This window comes from Lichenostomus cassidix, chromosome 19 (assembly GCF_008360975.1).
Source record: "Lichenostomus cassidix isolate B80296 chromosome 19, HeHo_3.0, whole genome shotgun sequence".
NCBI lineage: Eukaryota > Metazoa > Chordata > Aves > Passeriformes > Meliphagidae > Lichenostomus > Lichenostomus cassidix.
Genome location: NC_139499.1, coordinates 3,426,568 through 3,444,944, shown reverse-complemented (window position 1 = coordinate 3,444,944; position 18,377 = coordinate 3,426,568). Strand labels below are relative to the sequence as shown.

At 43.4% G+C, this 18,377-nt stretch overlaps 1 protein-coding gene across 1 annotated transcript in view; it reads right to left on the bottom strand.

The window, feature by feature from the left end:
- MYBBP1A (MYB binding protein 1a) overlaps positions 1-18,377 on the bottom strand; it is a 53,087-nt gene that overhangs the window by 32,608 nt on the left and 2,102 nt on the right. The window contains exons 4-23 of the mRNA XM_085078822.1: positions 18,182-18,256; positions 17,661-17,768; positions 16,670-16,860; positions 16,219-16,386; positions 15,920-16,037; positions 13,142-13,431; positions 12,395-12,502; positions 11,678-11,803; positions 10,746-10,949; positions 9,993-10,101; positions 9,507-9,594; positions 8,340-8,491; positions 7,514-7,603; positions 6,749-6,874; positions 5,892-6,056; positions 4,724-4,881; positions 3,729-3,863; positions 3,465-3,570; positions 2,271-2,402; positions 694-762 (exon numbers count right to left, since the gene is read on the bottom strand). Of these exons, the coding sequence (XP_084934948.1) occupies positions 694-762; positions 2,271-2,402; positions 3,465-3,570; positions 3,729-3,863; positions 4,724-4,881; positions 5,892-6,056; positions 6,749-6,874; positions 7,514-7,603; positions 8,340-8,491; positions 9,507-9,594; positions 9,993-10,101; positions 10,746-10,949; positions 11,678-11,803; positions 12,395-12,502; positions 13,142-13,431; positions 15,920-16,037; positions 16,219-16,386; positions 16,670-16,860; positions 17,661-17,768; positions 18,182-18,256 (2,718 nt within the window). The remainder of the gene's footprint in view (positions 1-693; positions 763-2,270; positions 2,403-3,464; positions 3,571-3,728; positions 3,864-4,723; positions 4,882-5,891; positions 6,057-6,748; positions 6,875-7,513; positions 7,604-8,339; positions 8,492-9,506; positions 9,595-9,992; positions 10,102-10,745; positions 10,950-11,677; positions 11,804-12,394; positions 12,503-13,141; positions 13,432-15,919; positions 16,038-16,218; positions 16,387-16,669; positions 16,861-17,660; positions 17,769-18,181; positions 18,257-18,377) is intronic.

Below are 18,377 nucleotides of genomic sequence, written 5' to 3'. Positions count from 1 at the left end.
AGCTGGGGGGTGGGAAACTTTGAGACAGTGCTACTGGCCTAGAGGGGATTGGTTATTAACTGTGTGAAAGGCCCCTCCACTGCAGTGAAAATCCAGACAGGCCTCGTTCTCTGCACCAGCAACACTGAACTGTGCAATCACCCTGCAATGTGTTATTGATAAGGCTCCATTAATTGTGTTAGACACAGGCAATCAACCATCAAAAATCAGATCTGTGGTACAGGTGGTTTTTAACTAAATACAGCAGCACATGGCCTAGAAAATGCAGGACAGCTAGCAAGGCACAGAACAGATTCAAAAACGTGACCCCGAGGCAGCATGAGGAGGCAGGGATTACAACATGCTCTATTAATACTGAGGAACATCTTACCAAGAAGGAAGTAATCAAGGAATAAGTGACTGGAGTCAACCCCTACCACAATCAGCCCTCAACCCTGAAAGCTGCAGTTTTTAAAGGAGATGCTATCAAAGAATCCCCATGATTGTGGATATACTGTGTGACACTTCCACAACTCCAGTTACAGACCCAAAGCAGCAAAGCAGTTTTTGCAAAAGCTCTGCCCCCCCAGAAGCCACTTCCAAGACTGGGCAGCTCTAATGGCATATTATAAACATATTAAAAATAATCTGAGCTGCCATGACTTCTCTGACTGACTGTTTAATACAGCTTTGTTTGTTTACTTTCATTCTTACCTGCTGATGTTGCCTGGTTGCTGCTGTGATAAACTCAACAAGAGTACCTACTAATGGTTTACACATGATCTGTAAAAAAGAAAGACAGTCTCTTATTAGTGGTTTGCTGACAGACAGGTTTGTTTTTCAAGCAAAACAGCCTATATTTTACACAGCCTCTTGAGTAAGAAGAAAATGCCACAAGAAAGAGAAGTGCCCAGAAATCAGCAACAGCTTATTTGAAAATTAACAGCTTTGCTCACACCAGCTCTGAGTGAAATCTTGATCACAACAAAAAGCAGCAGCAAAACACTTCTATTCACTTGGAAAAATCAGGCAAGTATTTTTCACCCCCAGTGTTCTGCCTACTGATGACTAAAGTCTGCATCTGGCTGACACTTTATGTAGTGCAGGTTCACTTTGTGCAGAGCCCCAGTCCCAGGCAAAGAAGAACATGCTGGGTTGGGCTCTTCTCCCAGAGAGCAAATGACAGGACAAAAGGAAAAGGCCTAAAGTTGCACCAGGGGAGGTTTATATTAGGTATTAAGAAAAATTTCTTCACTGAAAGGGTTGTTAGGCACTGGCACAGGCTTCTCAGGGAAGAGGTTGAGTCACCATCCCTGGAGGAATTTAGAAGGCATGTGGATGTAGTGATTTTAAAAGACATTTCTGCAAGGAACATTCACATGGAATCCACAGGCTCTAGAATCCTGCAGATGGGGTCTTAAGTTTGCCATCCATGTGGGCAACACACAACCCTGCTCTCCCTCCATTTCTCAAACTCAAGTAGGAGGCATCGTGGGTTGGTGTCCTAAGAAACCTGGCAAGCAGAGGCTCTCTCCTGGATGGATTCCCTCAGAATCTGAAAGCATCCTCCCCCAGTTACACAAGCCTACATCTCCTCCCACCCTCACATCAGACATCAATTCTAAAAGGTTTTGAGAAAGGGCTTCTGGCAGCTGTCTCTAGCTTGCTCTGACCTAAAAATCCCTGCAGAATTGTATGACATGCAGGCCCAAGGCCTGTTTCTTGAAAACTGGCTGTCCTCATAGTGGAGACCAGCCCCAGGCATAGGTCAAGCTTGCAGGAAATACCTCAAACATTTCAGACACTTGCACTGTTTGAATATCAGGCTTGGAGATTAGATTCCAATTAGACTTTACACTCCTCAGCCTTCTTGAAAGAAAACTGAGAAACTGAGCATGCAGCTGGAGCAGAGCTGGACAGGAGCTGCACTGGCTATTTAAACAAGGTGATCTGTTTTGCCTTTGTGTAAACCTTGATCATCTATGTTGTCTTGAATACTGGTAAAAAATTAGAGCTTCTCAGGCCATGCTTTAAAGAGCAGCCTTCTGTTCACCTGCTTTCTCCATGCAGTATCCCAATCCAAACCATAAATAAGATCCTGGCCTCCTGCAGTGTTGCTATAAAAACATGCAGTATTAAGAGTCTGAGCAGATGAAGATCCAAGAAAGCCTCACAGCAGTTTAAAAAGCATTCAATAAAGCAGAGCAGTTTCTCTCCCTACTTTCCCCAGAATTGTAACCATACTTTGGAGTCAGCAGAAAACAACATAGCACACAGTCAGCAGCACTTACTGGGAAGCGTTTGAAGAGATCATGGAACATGGAGCATGTAAGGGGACTGTTCCTTTTACTGAGGAACTGGGTCAATGCCTGCTGATAGATATCAGCCACCTTCTCCACATTCAAACAACCTGGGTTCAAAAGCTGTAGGGAAAAAACAGAACAAAAGCATTTCTGCTGAAACACAAGAATGAACCACTAACAACGAATAAATTATTTTTCATCAGTTCTGACAGATTTTTTCCAACAACTAAATATACTTGAGATACGACACAGAACCATGAAGAAACAACCAAGTGGGCCCCAAATATACTCTCCCAGGCACTGACAGTCATATGACATTGTCACTGAAGGGCAGCACAGGTTCATAGTAAGACTATGCACATTGCAAGTAGTGTGGGGGCTCTGCTCTAGGTTTGTCTAACACATGAGGCTCACTCCAAGCCCATCCTGCAGCAGCCAGGCTGTGCACATGGTGTTTTCAGCTGTAGAGCTATTTGAATCTGTAGATGTTAGTGTATGTGCATATCTGTATCTATATATATACTTAGCAGCTATGTCCTGGACTTAGTAGGTACACAGTAGACAAGCCCTAGCACTGATCAGGTACTCAGCAATCCCAGAACTCCGTCCATGCTCCAATATCCCCCTCTGGTGGGGAACAAGAATCCCAGACACACAGCAACCAGTTAAGACCTGCACAGGCTATGTGGATCTAAACAGCAGTCATTGAAGTGCCAAGTATGGAGCACTGCATCCCAACGTTCCTGACTGTTCCTGTACTGCTCTTTGAGAAGAATGAAAAATTAGGGCCCAGGAGGAAAATGCTGTAATCTTCACAACAGTGAACCTCTGCCCAAGGAATTTTTCCATGGCCCCATGGAAAGCTAAAGGCATGTTAAGATGGTGTTCTGTTCTCAGGTCAAACTCTCAGCGGTACTGTAGCTAAACACAAGCTAAAGTGGAACAAGGCAGATGGGTCTTGAAATATGAGACCTCAGTTTTGCTAGTTGAGTGTCTCTGCTTAGGACTTAATTGACACACATGTCTGCTTGGGAAAAAAAGTTACTCCTCCTTCCATGCATATATTTACTGTAAGAAATTTCTTCTATAGTTTTTCCATAAACTTAGCCCACTCAGCAAAATCAGGTAATGCAGCTTTACTGACAAAAAAAACACATCCTCAGGAGCAGCTTTGTGTCTTACCTGACACGCCTGCTTCACTCTGCTGTCACTCTGTTTCTTTGGCTCAGGGGGAGGAAGAGTTGATGATGTGTTTCCTTTCAACACTTTGAGCAGGTATAATGAGGCACTATAAAAGACAAGGGGAGAACACAGCACTTACACAGTGCCCCACTGCCACTGCAAAGCCACCTGAGCGCAGAGGCCAAGTGGTGCAGGCAGCTTATTCTGTAGCAAAGATGGTTACAGAATCTGAGAGGAGCAGAGATGCTCCTTATGAACACTCACCTAAAGTAATAGAGAGCCACTGCAGAGTCAGTGTGCTTGCAGGCTTTCTTGACAAGTCTCTGCACTAAAGAGTGCACATCTTCTTGTAGAGAGGCCACTCTCTTGCAATACTGCTTATTGCGGCACAGTGAGTTCCTGCACAGCATTAAAACAAACCCAAAATCATTACCTACAGAGAGAGCTCTGGGGAACAGATGGACAGGAACACTTATCACCTTATCAGGGTGAGTGAGAACAAAACCAGAACACACAGAGTGATAACAAACAATGCTAACTGTGGGTAGCACATTGCTGTGGCAAGAATGGTGAGGACACTTACCACTCTTCACCTTCAAGCACCTATTTAGGCATCAGAGAGGACTTTCCTTCAGAGTTCCCACAAAGGGAACTCAAACCTTGTTACTTCACAACTGCTTCTCAACTGGGGTGAGAGAGCAGCACTGAAAATGCTTTAGAGAGTGCTGAGAATGTCAAGAAGTGATGCACAGAGGGCACATGCGACACACCATGCATTTTGTCTGTCTAGCTGCTATCATACCTCATTTCTGGCCCTGAACAGAGAATTTGGCCTCTGCCTGTCTCAGAAATAACTTGTTAAGAGTTTATTCCAGCCACAGCAGCAACTCAGTAAGCCCTGGGAGTTGTTGCATGGTCTGACTCAGAGGTCAGAGGCCCATGGAGGCATGCAGTGACATGGCTCCATACCTGCAATACCTATGTTTGCTCTTGAGGTTTCCACCTGCAAACAGGCTTGACACTTGAAGTCCTTTAGCCTAGAAAACCCAGATCATAATTCCTTTCCTGCAGGTTATGACTAAGCACTGTGTATGTGTGTGGTGCTGGTAATCTAACCCTACACAATCTATAAGCATAGCAATTGCCTTCAGAAACAATAGCCTTCAGAAACCTCAGAAACGTCAAATGCAGGCATTCAACCAATACCACAGCTGGTTATCAAAAGCCATTGTCTTATCTGAAGGTCTAAGGACACTTACTTGAAGATACTGGCTGTTTTCTGGAGGAAGTCAACCTCCTGCTTGTCAGAGCCTGAGTTCATGCATTGTTCAATCAGTTGAAGCAGGGGCTCAATGATATCAAACACCAAGGGGTTCTCTGCTTGCTTAACCAGGAACACATCAATCAGATCCAACACCTGCAAACACAGAGTTACTGATGTGAGAACTACAGCAGATAGGGAAATAAGATGGATCTACCCAGAGCAGCTACCAGTAGGCTACAGAGCAGCTGGAGGGGGCTGAAGAAAATTATTTGCAGCTGAGATTTGAACACATTCTGGTATTATTTTACTGTTAGGGCATGGGAAACTGAAAATTAAAATTTGAAACTGAATGCTGAGAGTTGTCTGTTGGTTTCAACTATTTCATGCAGTGACACCATTTATAAAGAACAGTTACAAGAATCAATGTCACCTGGCCAGACCTGCAGACTCTAACATGTTAGAACCACTGACTGACAGCTCTCACCCCTGCAAGCCCCCCTTGAATTCCAGACAGTGCGTTAGCATAAAATCAGCCTTTGCATAGAAGAGAAATGCAGTCGAGCCACTGGCTGACTTCAGAGTTCAACCTTCACCTTGGCTAACCTGATTCCTGACTCCCATTTCTGTCTGGGAGTGGCTGGAGCTGTCCCTGGATGCTGAAATGTCCCAGAAGGTCCATGCTGACACCAGGCGGCCTGAACTCAGCATTACAGTCACAACCAGGGGGTTCATCACAATCCCCCGATTTTACCAGCACAAGCCAAAAAAAGCTTACGTTACAAAATGACCCGAGGCAATTTATGCTTGTCTCACTAAAGAACACCAAGCTTGTCCAATTTACAAAAATTGACAGGCATCTTTGGGTAGCTGCAGGGAAGGATCTTATAAATTTAAGCAATTCAGATCAGCAGACGAAAACCACAGTGCACTTCTTGACAGCACAATCCTGGTTTTCAAACAGGCCTGTGAAGCCCCAGTCACTGATCCCCACAGTGCTGTGCCAGGTGCTGGATAAAGCCAGAACAATCCAGTCCCAGCTTCCAGGAGCTCATGACATATGTGAATGTCCAAGCTGATCAGTGTTAGGTAGCTCATGGCATGCATAGGTTTTGACTAACATGCTACTAAGGCAGAGGTCTTCACACCAAACACTTCTCTCCCACCTTAGTCTTGAAATCCCTCCGTAGGATCTTCTCTTTCCGCATTCTGTCCTTCTCGTCTTTCTTCGCCTGGATCCGTTTCTGCTGCTCAGCAAAAAGGGCTGAGATGTTCTTGTCAAGAGCCATCATAGCCTCGTCATCCAGCTCCTCATCACTCTTATCTCCTTCCTTTTGTTTTTAGAAGACAAAACCCAACACATCAACTCATACACTTCAAAAAGACATCAGGGAGGGAACCAGAGCCAAGATCAGATTTAAGTAGGGATGTAGCTACCCCAGCATTACACTGTAGGGAGGGAACACAAAAGCTCAAGCCCATGAGAAATCTCACTTATATTTCCCATCAGGTAACCCTGGCTGCACAGTACTCTCCTGTAGAGAGGATAAGGAGAGAAAAGAGGCTGAGGTTTTGACCTGACTCCCCCTGTGCTGCTCCTCTTTGAGTAAAGAGGTTCATATGTTGCTATGTCTTTATTGGAATCATTAAACCAAACTCTATCACTGCTACAGTAAGTCTCCAGAGTGGCCTTTTGGGAACAGTCCCCCACACAGGCAGCCAACACACTTAGCAGTATCTGAGTGCTTTAGTTCACATCAATCTCATTTATTACAGGCAGGAGCACAAGCTGTGTCAGGCTAGACTGGAAAAGCTAAAGTGCTCAAAACATACTAACAATAAATAAAAGAACGAGTGATTTATTCCCACAACTCACCTAAGATCCTGAGCTGTTTCAAGTGCCATACAAAGATGGCTGCCAGGGCTGTGACTGTGTGAGTTCAGGCAGGATGTGGGTTACTAGATCATCTCTCACCACCCCAACCTCCTGGTATGTGTATCAAGGTAGGAAATGAAAACATACCACAGTATTCCCTGCTTGGAGAACTTTCATCAGCTGACTCCGAAAATTATCATCAACTTCTTCATTCTCCTCATCTCCACTGTCAGTGCTGTCTTCATCTGAGGAGTCCTCGCTTCCTTCCTCATCCTGAGGAAGAAAAGTTCATCTCCTGAGCTCACCATACAAGCCCAACTCAATTCTCACATGTGTCACTGTTCAGAAATAAAACCTCAAGCCTCCCCTCTCCTACTGCCTTCCTTGCAGCCCTCAGATCCAAGTACAGACACCTCAAATAACAGGTCTCCACAAGAGCTAAAAGTGGAACTTAATACAGACTTCTCAGTCATATGTAATAAGTATCAAAGAGAAGCTTCCAAGGAACAGCTCCCATCTGACTCTTCTCTCTGCTGATGCCTGTAATGCTTTGTGCCTTGAATCTCTACAGTCCTTAAAAATGTGAGACCTGGAATCCAGCTGGCTGTGCATCACAGTCACGATTCTGTCTGTGGCTGCAAAAAGGAGAGGCCTGTACTCCTTTCAGGATGCAGCTATTTCTTCTCAGAAAGGCATCTATTCAATCTGCCACACCTACGACAGCAGGCCAAGAGTCTCAGGCATGCACTTCCAACAAGCCATTTGTGTGCTGCACCTTTAAAATAAACCTTAATAGAGTGACAGCCGTTTTCCTCAAGTAGAGAAATTATGTTAATCTATTACTACCGTTTAGAAGAAACATTAAACATTGATGATATGAAGAGTGTTTGTCACTGGCAATGGCACAATTACCGTGTCCTGAGCAGATTTTGTCTTCTTGTTCGATTCTTCCATCACGACGACTGCACTTTCTTCATTTTCCTCTTGGTTAGGGTCAAAAACCTACCAAAAACAAAAGAGACTTGTGTTTTTTCAGTGTTTTGTTTAGAGGCATTTCTTGTGTACAACAGACAGAAATTTCAGTACAGCAAACCAGCTGAATAAGGAAATTTTAACTGAGGGCATTAAACTTCTGCTTGTTAACATGCCAAGTTATTTCGGTAAGTAACAAAAAAGGTGGAGAAAACCAAAGAGGCTGGTGGCATCGCTCATCTTGGTTTGTTACAAATTAACTATTAGGCTCATCACAAAGTACCTGACAGCCCATCTTTGCAATCCACACATTATTTTCTCAGTAGACACCACCCTTCTTCAGTGGTTTGACCAATTCAGATTTTTGGTGTCACTTATTTTTAGCACCTCTATGAAAAAAGCACCTTTCCAGAAAAAAAGGAAGTGTTACCATTTATACTCACATATAAAATCTATGAGTTATATAAACTGACCCAGGAATTTTTCAGCCTAAAACTACCAAATAATACAGCTTAAAGTTAGCACATCTCAGGCTCCTGTAAAAAAAACAACCAAACAAAAAAACCCCAACAAAAACTCCCCCCAGCCAAAAAAAAAGCCCCAACTCTCTCCAAACTGCAGTTCAAATTCAGTAGCACACATCATCAGACATGTCCTAAATCAAGTAGACTTTAAATTAAACCCAAAATCAAGACATGCTTGTATATACATCTGTTAGGGACGAGACAGGCAGATATACAAGGTCCCCTACTAGTGCCTCACTTACGTCCAGGATCAGCTGCAAGCCCCTCTTGGTCAGGTTAGGGCAGATCCATACAAACACACTCTTGGAAATCCGACGTAAGAGGAGGCTGGGCTGGGCAAGAAGGGAGAGAAGGATTTCCACCATGACCTCAACCCATCCTGGCTCTGTGTTGTCTGCACAGGAACAAACAAACAATGACAGGAAGAGGCATTGGTACATCAGTATGAAACTACAGAAAAATTCACCAAGGAATAAAGTCCTTCTAGATGACTCTTAAAAGTAACCACTCAGCAACACAGACCAGAATGCTACAAACCACAGGGAGAAAGATGACTGAAATGGTCTTTTGATCAGTGCAAAGCCTTACCAGGTAACAAAAGGTACTATTTATTAAATCATTACTTAGATTAACAGTTCTGCAAGTCCCCTGACACCTACTTGGCCACATTAAAGCGATCAGCAGGTGGTCAGCAAAAGTATATGCATTTTATAGTGTTTCCAATGAAATTAGAAGTCACGGCAGCCCATGAAATGTGATGGCATTTGAAATTTGTCCTTTAGTCCAAAGGCTTGGGAATCCTGATCTACAACCAACCAAACCACCAAAGAATTACAGCTTTTATTTTCACAGTGCCCTCAAATTGATTTACACTGATTTCAGAACAAGACCACAGTTGGAGAGGAAATAAAAGACCAAGCCAAGTTTATTCCTGGTCAAGTCCACAGGCCCTAAACGAGGACCAGCCTCCATCTCCAAACATTCTGTGTATACACACAGGACACATTCACTTTGCTCAGAAGTCAAGCTGTGAAGAAAACATGTTTCTTGCCTGCTGGGTATTCAAGCCTACAGCTTTGCCAGGCAGACACCACCAGTTCAGCCAAGCTCATGGCCCACACCGAACAAGGGCTCAAGAAGAGTGAACTTCTTTGGAGTGCTCAGCCAAACAAGAGCAGCTGTGGAGCTCAGCTCTCCTTTCTGAGGAACACAACTCACTGAGGAGACAGACAGAGAGCTGGAGCAGGAGACTTAGAAATGCACGGAAAGAAAATGAAGAAGGGATTCTCCTGGGGGCGTGTGCATCAAGCCAGAACCAATGCAGAGTGCTCCACTAATGCAGAACTGCCATCTGTCTTTGACAGACCACTAACAATCCCATTCCCCTTCTTTCTGTAGGAAGGACTCACCAGTCTTTTTCTTCTTGCCTTCTTTACTGAAAGCCCTCTCTGTGCAGCTCAGAAGGTCGCTCAAAACATCCACTGTTTCAGACTGATTCTGTTTGATCACAAGCAGACAAACAGGTTCAGAACTCCCCACTACCAACAGCAACAGAAGGAATCTGCTTCAAATCTAAGGACTACTAAACAGGTACAAATATTACAATCACCTACTACAATTCTTTTGCAGAAAAAAACCCATGAAATTAAGTAAAGATTGGTCCAATCAGCAGCAAATGCAGATTGCAGAACTAATGCTCAGGCCAAGCTTTGCACCCTACATGTCTACAGGCAGTGTAATAATCACAGTTTATTAGCTGCCAGTTGCTCATTTTCAGAAGCCAGAGGTTCTGAAATGCTGGATCTCTGAACAGAGAGAAACTCCCCATCTTGGCATTCAGAAAGCCCAGCTATCAGCCTATTTTATACTACAGAAATATTCTTCAGAGGTCTTACCTTGAAAAGATGAATGGCCATTGAAAGCAGAAGTTGTTGGAAAGCACCAACTTTGGCACTATCTGATTTGTTTTCCTTCTTCTGTAGATTCTTCACAGACTGAAGTGTTCTGAAGAAAGAAATCTGTCTAAGTTTTTCACAATTAACAACAGCAAATCTTCTTGTATGATCAGACTAAAAAAATGAGCAAAATTACAGTACTGTTTTGTGTACTTGACATTTAATTTATTGGCATTATACACTTATAGTACACATTCTTAACCCAATAGTAGTACCTCACTGACTGTGGGTTATAAAAAAAAACTGCACTTGTGCACAGACTACATTCCCAATACCACAGCCAAGGCTAGACCTTTATGGAAAATCAAACTCAGAAAAGAGTCACTGAGAAGTTTGTACAGGCATTATTAGGAGAAAAGATGAGCGGAACTACTATCCTGTTTGGGAGAGGGACTATGACCAAAAATAGAAGAGGACATGGCTATCACACAGTTAACATGTGGAAGGAAGAAGAAGAAAGGAATGGGGTGAAAAGAAACAGAAAGACACTCTGAAACACAGCCATGGGTGCAGGATACTCAGAGGGAAGAAAAGGAACTGCCACTGCCTGTTAAATGGCAATGCTACAGCAGCCAGAACAGCAGGAGGCAAAGAGAATACGTCTCTTTTACTGTCCCAAAGAGAAACTAAGACTAGGGCTTCTTCACCTTTCTCACTTCACCAACCCAGCACCCAGTTTCCCAAGCTTCTCACCTCTCCCAGATATCCCTCTGTTCCTTGCTAAAAGGTTTCACAGCTTTGACATGCTCACTGGAGAGCAGCTTGTTGGCGTACTCAACAAGGAGAAAGATCCACAGCTTCCCATCTGCAGTCACACCATGGATGTGCTTCTCTCTCAAGGCTGCAGCCTTTGCTGTATCCCCCAAAACAGGCAGGGTGTTTAATGTCTGAAGTAACCTGCAAAGAAAGACAGCCAGCATGTTAATGTCAGAGGAAGCAAACAGCCTGCTCCTACTTTCTCAAATAACACCCACCAGGAGAGTATTCTCATCCCAGAGCTCTGGGCACTCAATGCAGCCTAAAGTGATAGTGCCCAACTTTCAGCCCACATATATGTACCCAAGATAGTAGTGTAGAGCTCATTGTCTTGGTGGCCCCAAGCACATCTGGTGCCCTCAAGGACACTATTCATCTCTGTTGTTTCCCACTCTGTGTCCTCTGCTTTCCCTCTACTGAGGTCTGGCAGTCATCTAAGAACATCTATTACCAACTCGTACTTCCCTTAGTATAGGGAGGGCTGTGGAGTCACCAGCACCTTGCACACAGAGTGGACAGAAAGCCAACAGCCACCAGCACAAGCCCAGCACCTCCCTCTTGGGTCCTTCCCCTTCCAGCTTACAACAGAGGCAGTGGAAATATTATCAGAAAAAGCAGTATGAGCTCAACTCCACACCTGCCATATCATCTCACATATACTCATCAGATTTGCCATGGACAAAACATAGATCTCCAAAAAATTCATCCAGGATCTCCTTAAAAAAAGCCATTCCCTGGTGCTGGGGTCAAAGAAATGCTCCAATAGCAGCCTAGTATTCCAAATTTCTTGCCCTGCAGTTCACAAACTAATCTTGTCCTCAAGAAAAAAGAGAAATTTCCAACCTTAAAGCATGCAAGCAAATCCTTACCCAAAGAAGTAGTTTTCTGTCTCCGTATGATCCCGTTCAGTTAGGGGCTCTGATGGAAGGACACTCGCCTCAGCTATATGGGAATTCTTTTTCTTAGCAACAAAGAAAGCATGGAAGAAGCAAAACCTACAATAGACAGAAATAGAAACAAAATGAAAACCCAGATTGGTCATAACAAAGCAAAATCAACCCATGTGTGCAAACCAAACAGCGCCACGTTCAAGGAAGTCCAAGCACTGAAAAAAGGCACTATGTACAACAAGAGCCTTTTCTCCAGATACACAGGGTAAAGAAGAGAAAAAGATGCTCAAGACGTCACGAAAGTGGAGCACCAACACTTAAGGCTATGAAACACAATACTCAGACTGTCAGATGTGGGTCATACTCTCCAAGACACTTTAACAGACAGATAAATACTTATTAAGATCTGATGTTACAAGTAATATCTTCAAGTAGTTTAGGCAAGTAGGAATGGAAAATTTATTGAAAACAAATGGAATGGGACTAATGTGATATTAAATGCCAACTACTTATGACACAGGTTAGTCCAATTATGCAGAAGGTACTTTGAAATCAAAATTTAGTCTCCTAAATTATTTATTATGGACCATTTCTACTACTGGATTTGCCTAATGTCATGAGGACAGCTTATCTGGAATACTGCTGTTGAGCCAAACAGAATTATCCCAGGCACATGTGTCTTAACATCAGTCTCACCTCACTATGTCCATCACAAGGCTCTCTCCATTCTTTGCTGCACTTTCAGTGATGTTAACCAGTCGGTGGATGATCCATCTTCTCAATCGAACAATCTTCTGTTGTGCTCTGTGAATAAGAAGGTGAGCACACTCAGCACTTTGAACACTAAGCCAGCATAACTACACACTGCACAATCCACTGCATCAAGAGGTGACTTTCAGATTTTAGGGGCTTTACACTAAAATTGGCAGTTACGTAGTAATAAAGCAACAGGTACAAAAGAAGAGATATAATCTTCTCAAGTTTGGCTTTTACTATGCAAAAGGCAATCTATTTATCCGACAGAGAGTCAGCAGGTGAGCAAAAAGCACTTCAAGAACTGCAACAGTCAGCAGAGCAACACTTACAGGTGCACAGGTAACACAAAACCTGCCCTGAGTAACAGTGTGTCTAATATACAGATAAAAGAGAGGAACAATTCCTACAAAGACCTAAGAAGCTGTAGTGAAAGAGGAAACCACTGCATGTATTCTCCAAAGCAATTGTCAGAGCTAGAAAAAGAAAAGACTCTTTTGGTGATCCCGTCTGCTTTGGGTGGGCTGGCTGGTTCTCACTATGCTTGTACAATTTGCAGAATTGAATTTTATTCCAAAGAGTCAGATGCTGGGGCTAAACTTTCCAAGACAGAGGAAATAAACAATTGTCAACTCATGGCAAAGGGAACCAGCAAACCTTGAGGGGAAGGTGCAATACCCATGTACTCACGTGTCTGCATTTTCCCATTTCTGTTTTTGCCGGTTACTTGAGAAGTCTAAACAACAGTCCAAGTCTGGCCTGAGGAACATGTCTTTGAGCCAGCTGATGTATTTTTGCAAGGCCTCTGCCTGCAGGTGTCTGACTACCCTGGAAGCACTCAACAACGCTGGCCTCCCTTGATTGGTAAGGGTAGAGAAGCCCATGATCACAGCCAGCTGCCTCTCTGGGTCATCACAGCCACTCAGGAATGAATCTATATATCCCTCCATCTCTGCAGCAAACTTAAATCCCTGTGGAAGCTGAAAAACACGGTCAAAGAAGCAGGTTAAGAACTTCACATTCAGTCTGAGTGGCTCTGTAAGTACAAATCATAGAATCATAGAAAGGCCTGGGTTGGAAGGGACCTCAAAGCTCATCTCATTCCAACCCCCTGCCATGGGCCTGAAGGGACAACTTCCACTAGATCAGGTTGCTCCAAGCCCTGTCCAACCTGGCCTTGAACACTTCCAGTGTAAACCACATGAAAGAATTTGGCTGCAGTAAGAAAATTAAAGTCATGTGCCTGAATATTTGTCCTAAGGCTTACAGTCATTGATTTCACCTCGTGGTATTCCTCTCACAGGAGCAGCCACTGTAAGCAATAACCAAATCCTGCCATGTACTAACATCAACCCTGTAATTTGCACCTTCCAGAACAGTGAGGCTTCAGCAGGCTGGACAACTTGCCGGCCAGTGCAATGAAGCTCCCAGGCTGATCAACTCTTATTTTGGGTGAAAGTTCCAGGGTGTTTCTCACATCATCTTCCTTAGAGTTTAACCAGATTTGGAAATTCCCCACCATCAATTCCAGTCTCATTTAACAGCCCTGGAGCCTGCTGACCTATGGTCAACAAATGCTCCTCTCCCTGGTGTCTCAGAAGTATTAAGGCATTCTGAAAGGAAGGGGAGTTGACATGTTTAATCTAGCACTGGTATTCTGAGGTGTGGCTGTTTTGTGCTAAATCCTCTCTTTGGTCCTGCCACAGCCCTCCAAGGCATATAGCTGGCAGGCTGCTGGCCTTGGACACTGTCCAGCAGCACAGAGACCACCAGGATATGTCCCATTTCACCACACATCCCATTCATACACTTGCATCCCATAGCCCACAGTGTTCAATGTCACTCAACTTGTTCTGGAAAAGAAATATATGCTTAACTGGAGAGACCTCGAAGAGGTGGTTTCATTCCAAAAGTCCAACACATCTTTTTTTAAATTAATAAAACAACTTGTTTGGTCTAGTGTCACATTCAATACAGTGATCTGGCAGGAGCAGAAACAGTAATGAAAGTCTAGGGAACACTGTTCTTTTAAATACAGGAGCTATAAACTTGTAATTAACCACAAATCCATCCAATTATAATACAAATACCCCTGAAAGAAATGTCATAGAAAACACAACTTAGTAAGCTCCTGCTTTTGCTGCTGGAGAACTCAGTACTTGTGCATCAGTATAAAAACTGGGAGAAAAACTCCAGGAAAGACACTGTTAACAGGATAATAGCTCGCAACAGGGGGTTCATCAATCACCTCTGAAGAAAAGCAAATCAGGTTTATTTGCTCCCTTGTTGATAAAAAAGTGGAATCAGGAGGATAACTGCCAGTAAATATCAGACTCCAGTTTTGTCTAGTGCCATCTCCAACTATCACCAGAATTCCATAAGGAAGTACAAGGTAACAGCATTTACTTCCCAAAAGAAACAATGTATGTCAAGAAACAAAAGAAAACAAACCCCAAAACCAGAATCAAATTCAAACTAAGATCTTTTCTATTCTCTCATCATCAACAATATTAGGAACTTCTCCTTCATTTAGTAAAAATCCCGTGAAGACAACGATAGACATTTCAGACATGAACCAAATTAAGAATTTTTTATATACAGGGAAGAATACAGCCTAATTCATTGTACAACAAGCACAAAAAGTAAGGAACAGGAAAACTACGCCAGTGGATAAATCCTGGAGAAAGCTGGTCCATTTAGGGAGGCACCATGGTAAGCAGTATTTACAGAGCAAATCCACACATCTATTGCTACTTTTATAACAGAACAAAAGGATCACACAGATCTATTTCTCCCAAGAGGCAACAACTATTTTGGGGCCTACATGAGGAGGTTTGGGATTGTGTTACCACAAAAAGCCAAGCTAAAAACCATTTTTATCAGTATTCCCCTTTTACTTTTCTTCTGTTTATTGCAGGGTTGTGTTGTTTGCTGGCTTCCCTGGAGGGAAGGAGGAAAAAGAGTTCCAAAATCCAATTCCAAATAAATTTTGAGCTTAAACCTCAGATGTGCTTATTGAAACAAACACTAACAAACAAAAGCATGAGTTGTCACTTTTTGTGTTTGCCTTCCAATGCAATCATGCAACACCCAGCACAATGATAAACAAAAAGGAGCTTCTGGACACACAAAATCAAAGGGACTGTTAAAGGACCACACATGACACTGTTAATTTGCTGAGGGCTGCCCTTCCTCTGCTTCCCCCATCATTAGAGCTTTCTCAGCAGCAGCAATGAAAGCAGGTGGGACAGTGGTGAACAGTTTCCATACTCTTAAAACAGGCAATCACAACCAAACTCAAGCTATACTCAGTCCACTGCAACCAGTGATCATACAATAACCTGCTTTCAGTAAGAGTTCAAGGTCCAAAATTACATAAACTTTTTTATACAAGATGATTTGAAACTAGAAGCAAGGCAGAGACGACCTGTGCTCACAACATGACCTTCAGCTGGTTCAAAGACCTACCTGAGTTGCTAACACATGTTCTCCGTAGTGCAGCATCACGTTCCCTTTGAGAACCACTTGCAGCTGCTCCACAGAGAGCAAGGGGAGAGCACTGCCCAGCAACCGGTAGCACATGTAACTGAGTGGGAACAAAGAACATTCCCTCAGGCTAAGGCACAGCAGTAAAACCACACAGAGGAGAAAGACAGAGAAGAAGTGCTGGGGGAGCTCCAGGAGCATGCAGGGAGATGGAAGTCAAAACCTTGGGATTGAGAAACAGAAGGATAACATGGGAAACAACAGTGTATGTTAAAACAAACCTCACAGGTCCTGATTTCTCCTTCAATAGCCCGTTCTCCACAACTTCATTCCAGAACAGTTCAAAGGCACCTTCCTTCAGTGCAACTTGTAGCAAATCAAACACTACACTGGGCAATTTCTTGTCTTCCTTCTCAGACTTGGCAGCGCTTTTCAGAAGTTCTACAAGTCTGGAAGAAGAAATAAAATAATGTGAGAGAGCTGACCTGGAAGAGACTTGAAGGCAAAATTCATCCTGCTGAAGGACAAAGAACATTTCCCGAGAACTGCAGTCTATGCCTCCTGGGAGAAATCACACAGCTGTAATTTGGGAACCTGCGTAACAATTAACACCTAACTCTTAGCACCTGCAGTGACAAATACAAGCAGGCATCAGAATCACAGCCACATTTCTCTCGCTGCTAACCAAGAGGAAAAAAATGTTCATTTAAACCTCCTTATTTATGAACGCACCTGGAAATATTTTCCTTATTTATCACAGTAGGTGAGCCAAACAGCTTCTTCAGCTTTTTAGGTTTCAGAACACCAGGGAATTTCTGCATGCCCACAAGCAAAAGGTGCAGGTTCTCTGGAGATGTGAAGGCTGAAGAGAGGTCACCTTGCAAGATGTCAAACAGGACCTCCTCAAACACAGTTTCAGGAACCTAAACAGGAACAAGGGTGAGAGCATGAGAATATCTGATGGCATTTTACTAAATTGCAGTGAAGTACATTAAAGTATCTGCATTGGAGGGCATTTTACTAAAAGCTTGCAGTGTTCTGGAAGCTCTAGAAATAGTCTTCATGGTGACACAACCAAAAATAAATAATGGATGTGTCCATGACTGCCAGACAGTCCCAGGCGCTTAACCATGGGGAGTAGGACAGTATGTTGTCATCAGACAGCAATTCTGGTCAACTGACTCCAGCTGCAATTGTTCTCTTGCTGTCTGATTGCTCTGCCTGTACAGCCAGGCAACCCAGGGAGAAGGAAACTATTTTTATCTAACACTGCTAGTCTGCATATTTACAAACAATACCCACCTTAAAAAAAAAATTAACTTTTTTTTTTACTACATATCAGAGTTCTTTACTCCTTGTCCCTACATTATTTCATTCCCAACAGCCCAACCATTCATTCAACCTTAGGCCCAGGCTTGGTGCATAAAAAAAGGTGGTTTTGCTGTTCAGCATTTTCAGCATACATCTATTCAAAAGAGTAGGTGGTCTAACACATCATCCAAGCGAGTGAACTGAGAAACAACAGACTATGGGATTGTCCACAATCAAGTCAAACTAAGCTAAAGCAGAGCACCCTTCCCAGAACACAAGCATCTGCCCACAGGCAATATAGGGACAGCTTTCACAGTTTACACTCACTCTTCCACACCCCCTAGGAGTAAAATAAAGGAAAAGCTGATCCCAAAGCCAAGCCCTCTCTTCCCCGCACCCACCCCACCAGTACCTCAGAGGTGATGTCAATAAGAGTTTTGCGTGGGAGATCTCTGAGGTGTGTTTGATGATTTGTCAGCTGCTGGAGAAGCTGGATGCTCTCCAGCAGAGCCTTCCGGTCCTAGAAAGGAAAGATAAGCCAAAATCAGAGGACATATATCAGAAATTAATCTGAAGGCTCAAGTAATAATCCAGTCTTTAGATGTTTATGTCTACTTGTAATAAGAAACACAATTGTTTCTTGATAGGCCACTCAGCTTTCCCCAAAATGGTATTTTCCAGCTGGATATGACAACAGACCCCTTTCTTCCAGGAGAGATAGCAACCTCCTGTACTATTTGACACAGTTCCTACATTCTGCTCAGGGACATTTAAAAGGCACAAAGAGTCCATGGATTATGCAACAGAAATGAACTGAACTTGATGCTTCGAGTGCCATTGCATCAATTACCAAGTGACCCAGCTTTTCTGTCAATGCTCTTTCCACATCAGAAGCCCCAGAACCAGAACTGACACACCTGACAGCAGTGTTACCTTCACAAGCCGCCCAGACTGGAACAGAGCCATAACTCCAAAAAAGTTCCCAAAAGCAGCATTTCTCACAAGTTTCTGAAAGGGGGAAAAAAAATAGGTAAAAATCTACTTCCCTGAGAGGTTAGATTTCACATGCAGCTACATGATCAGTGGAACAAGATGGCAGGAAGATCCAGCCTTGAACACCCTACCATGG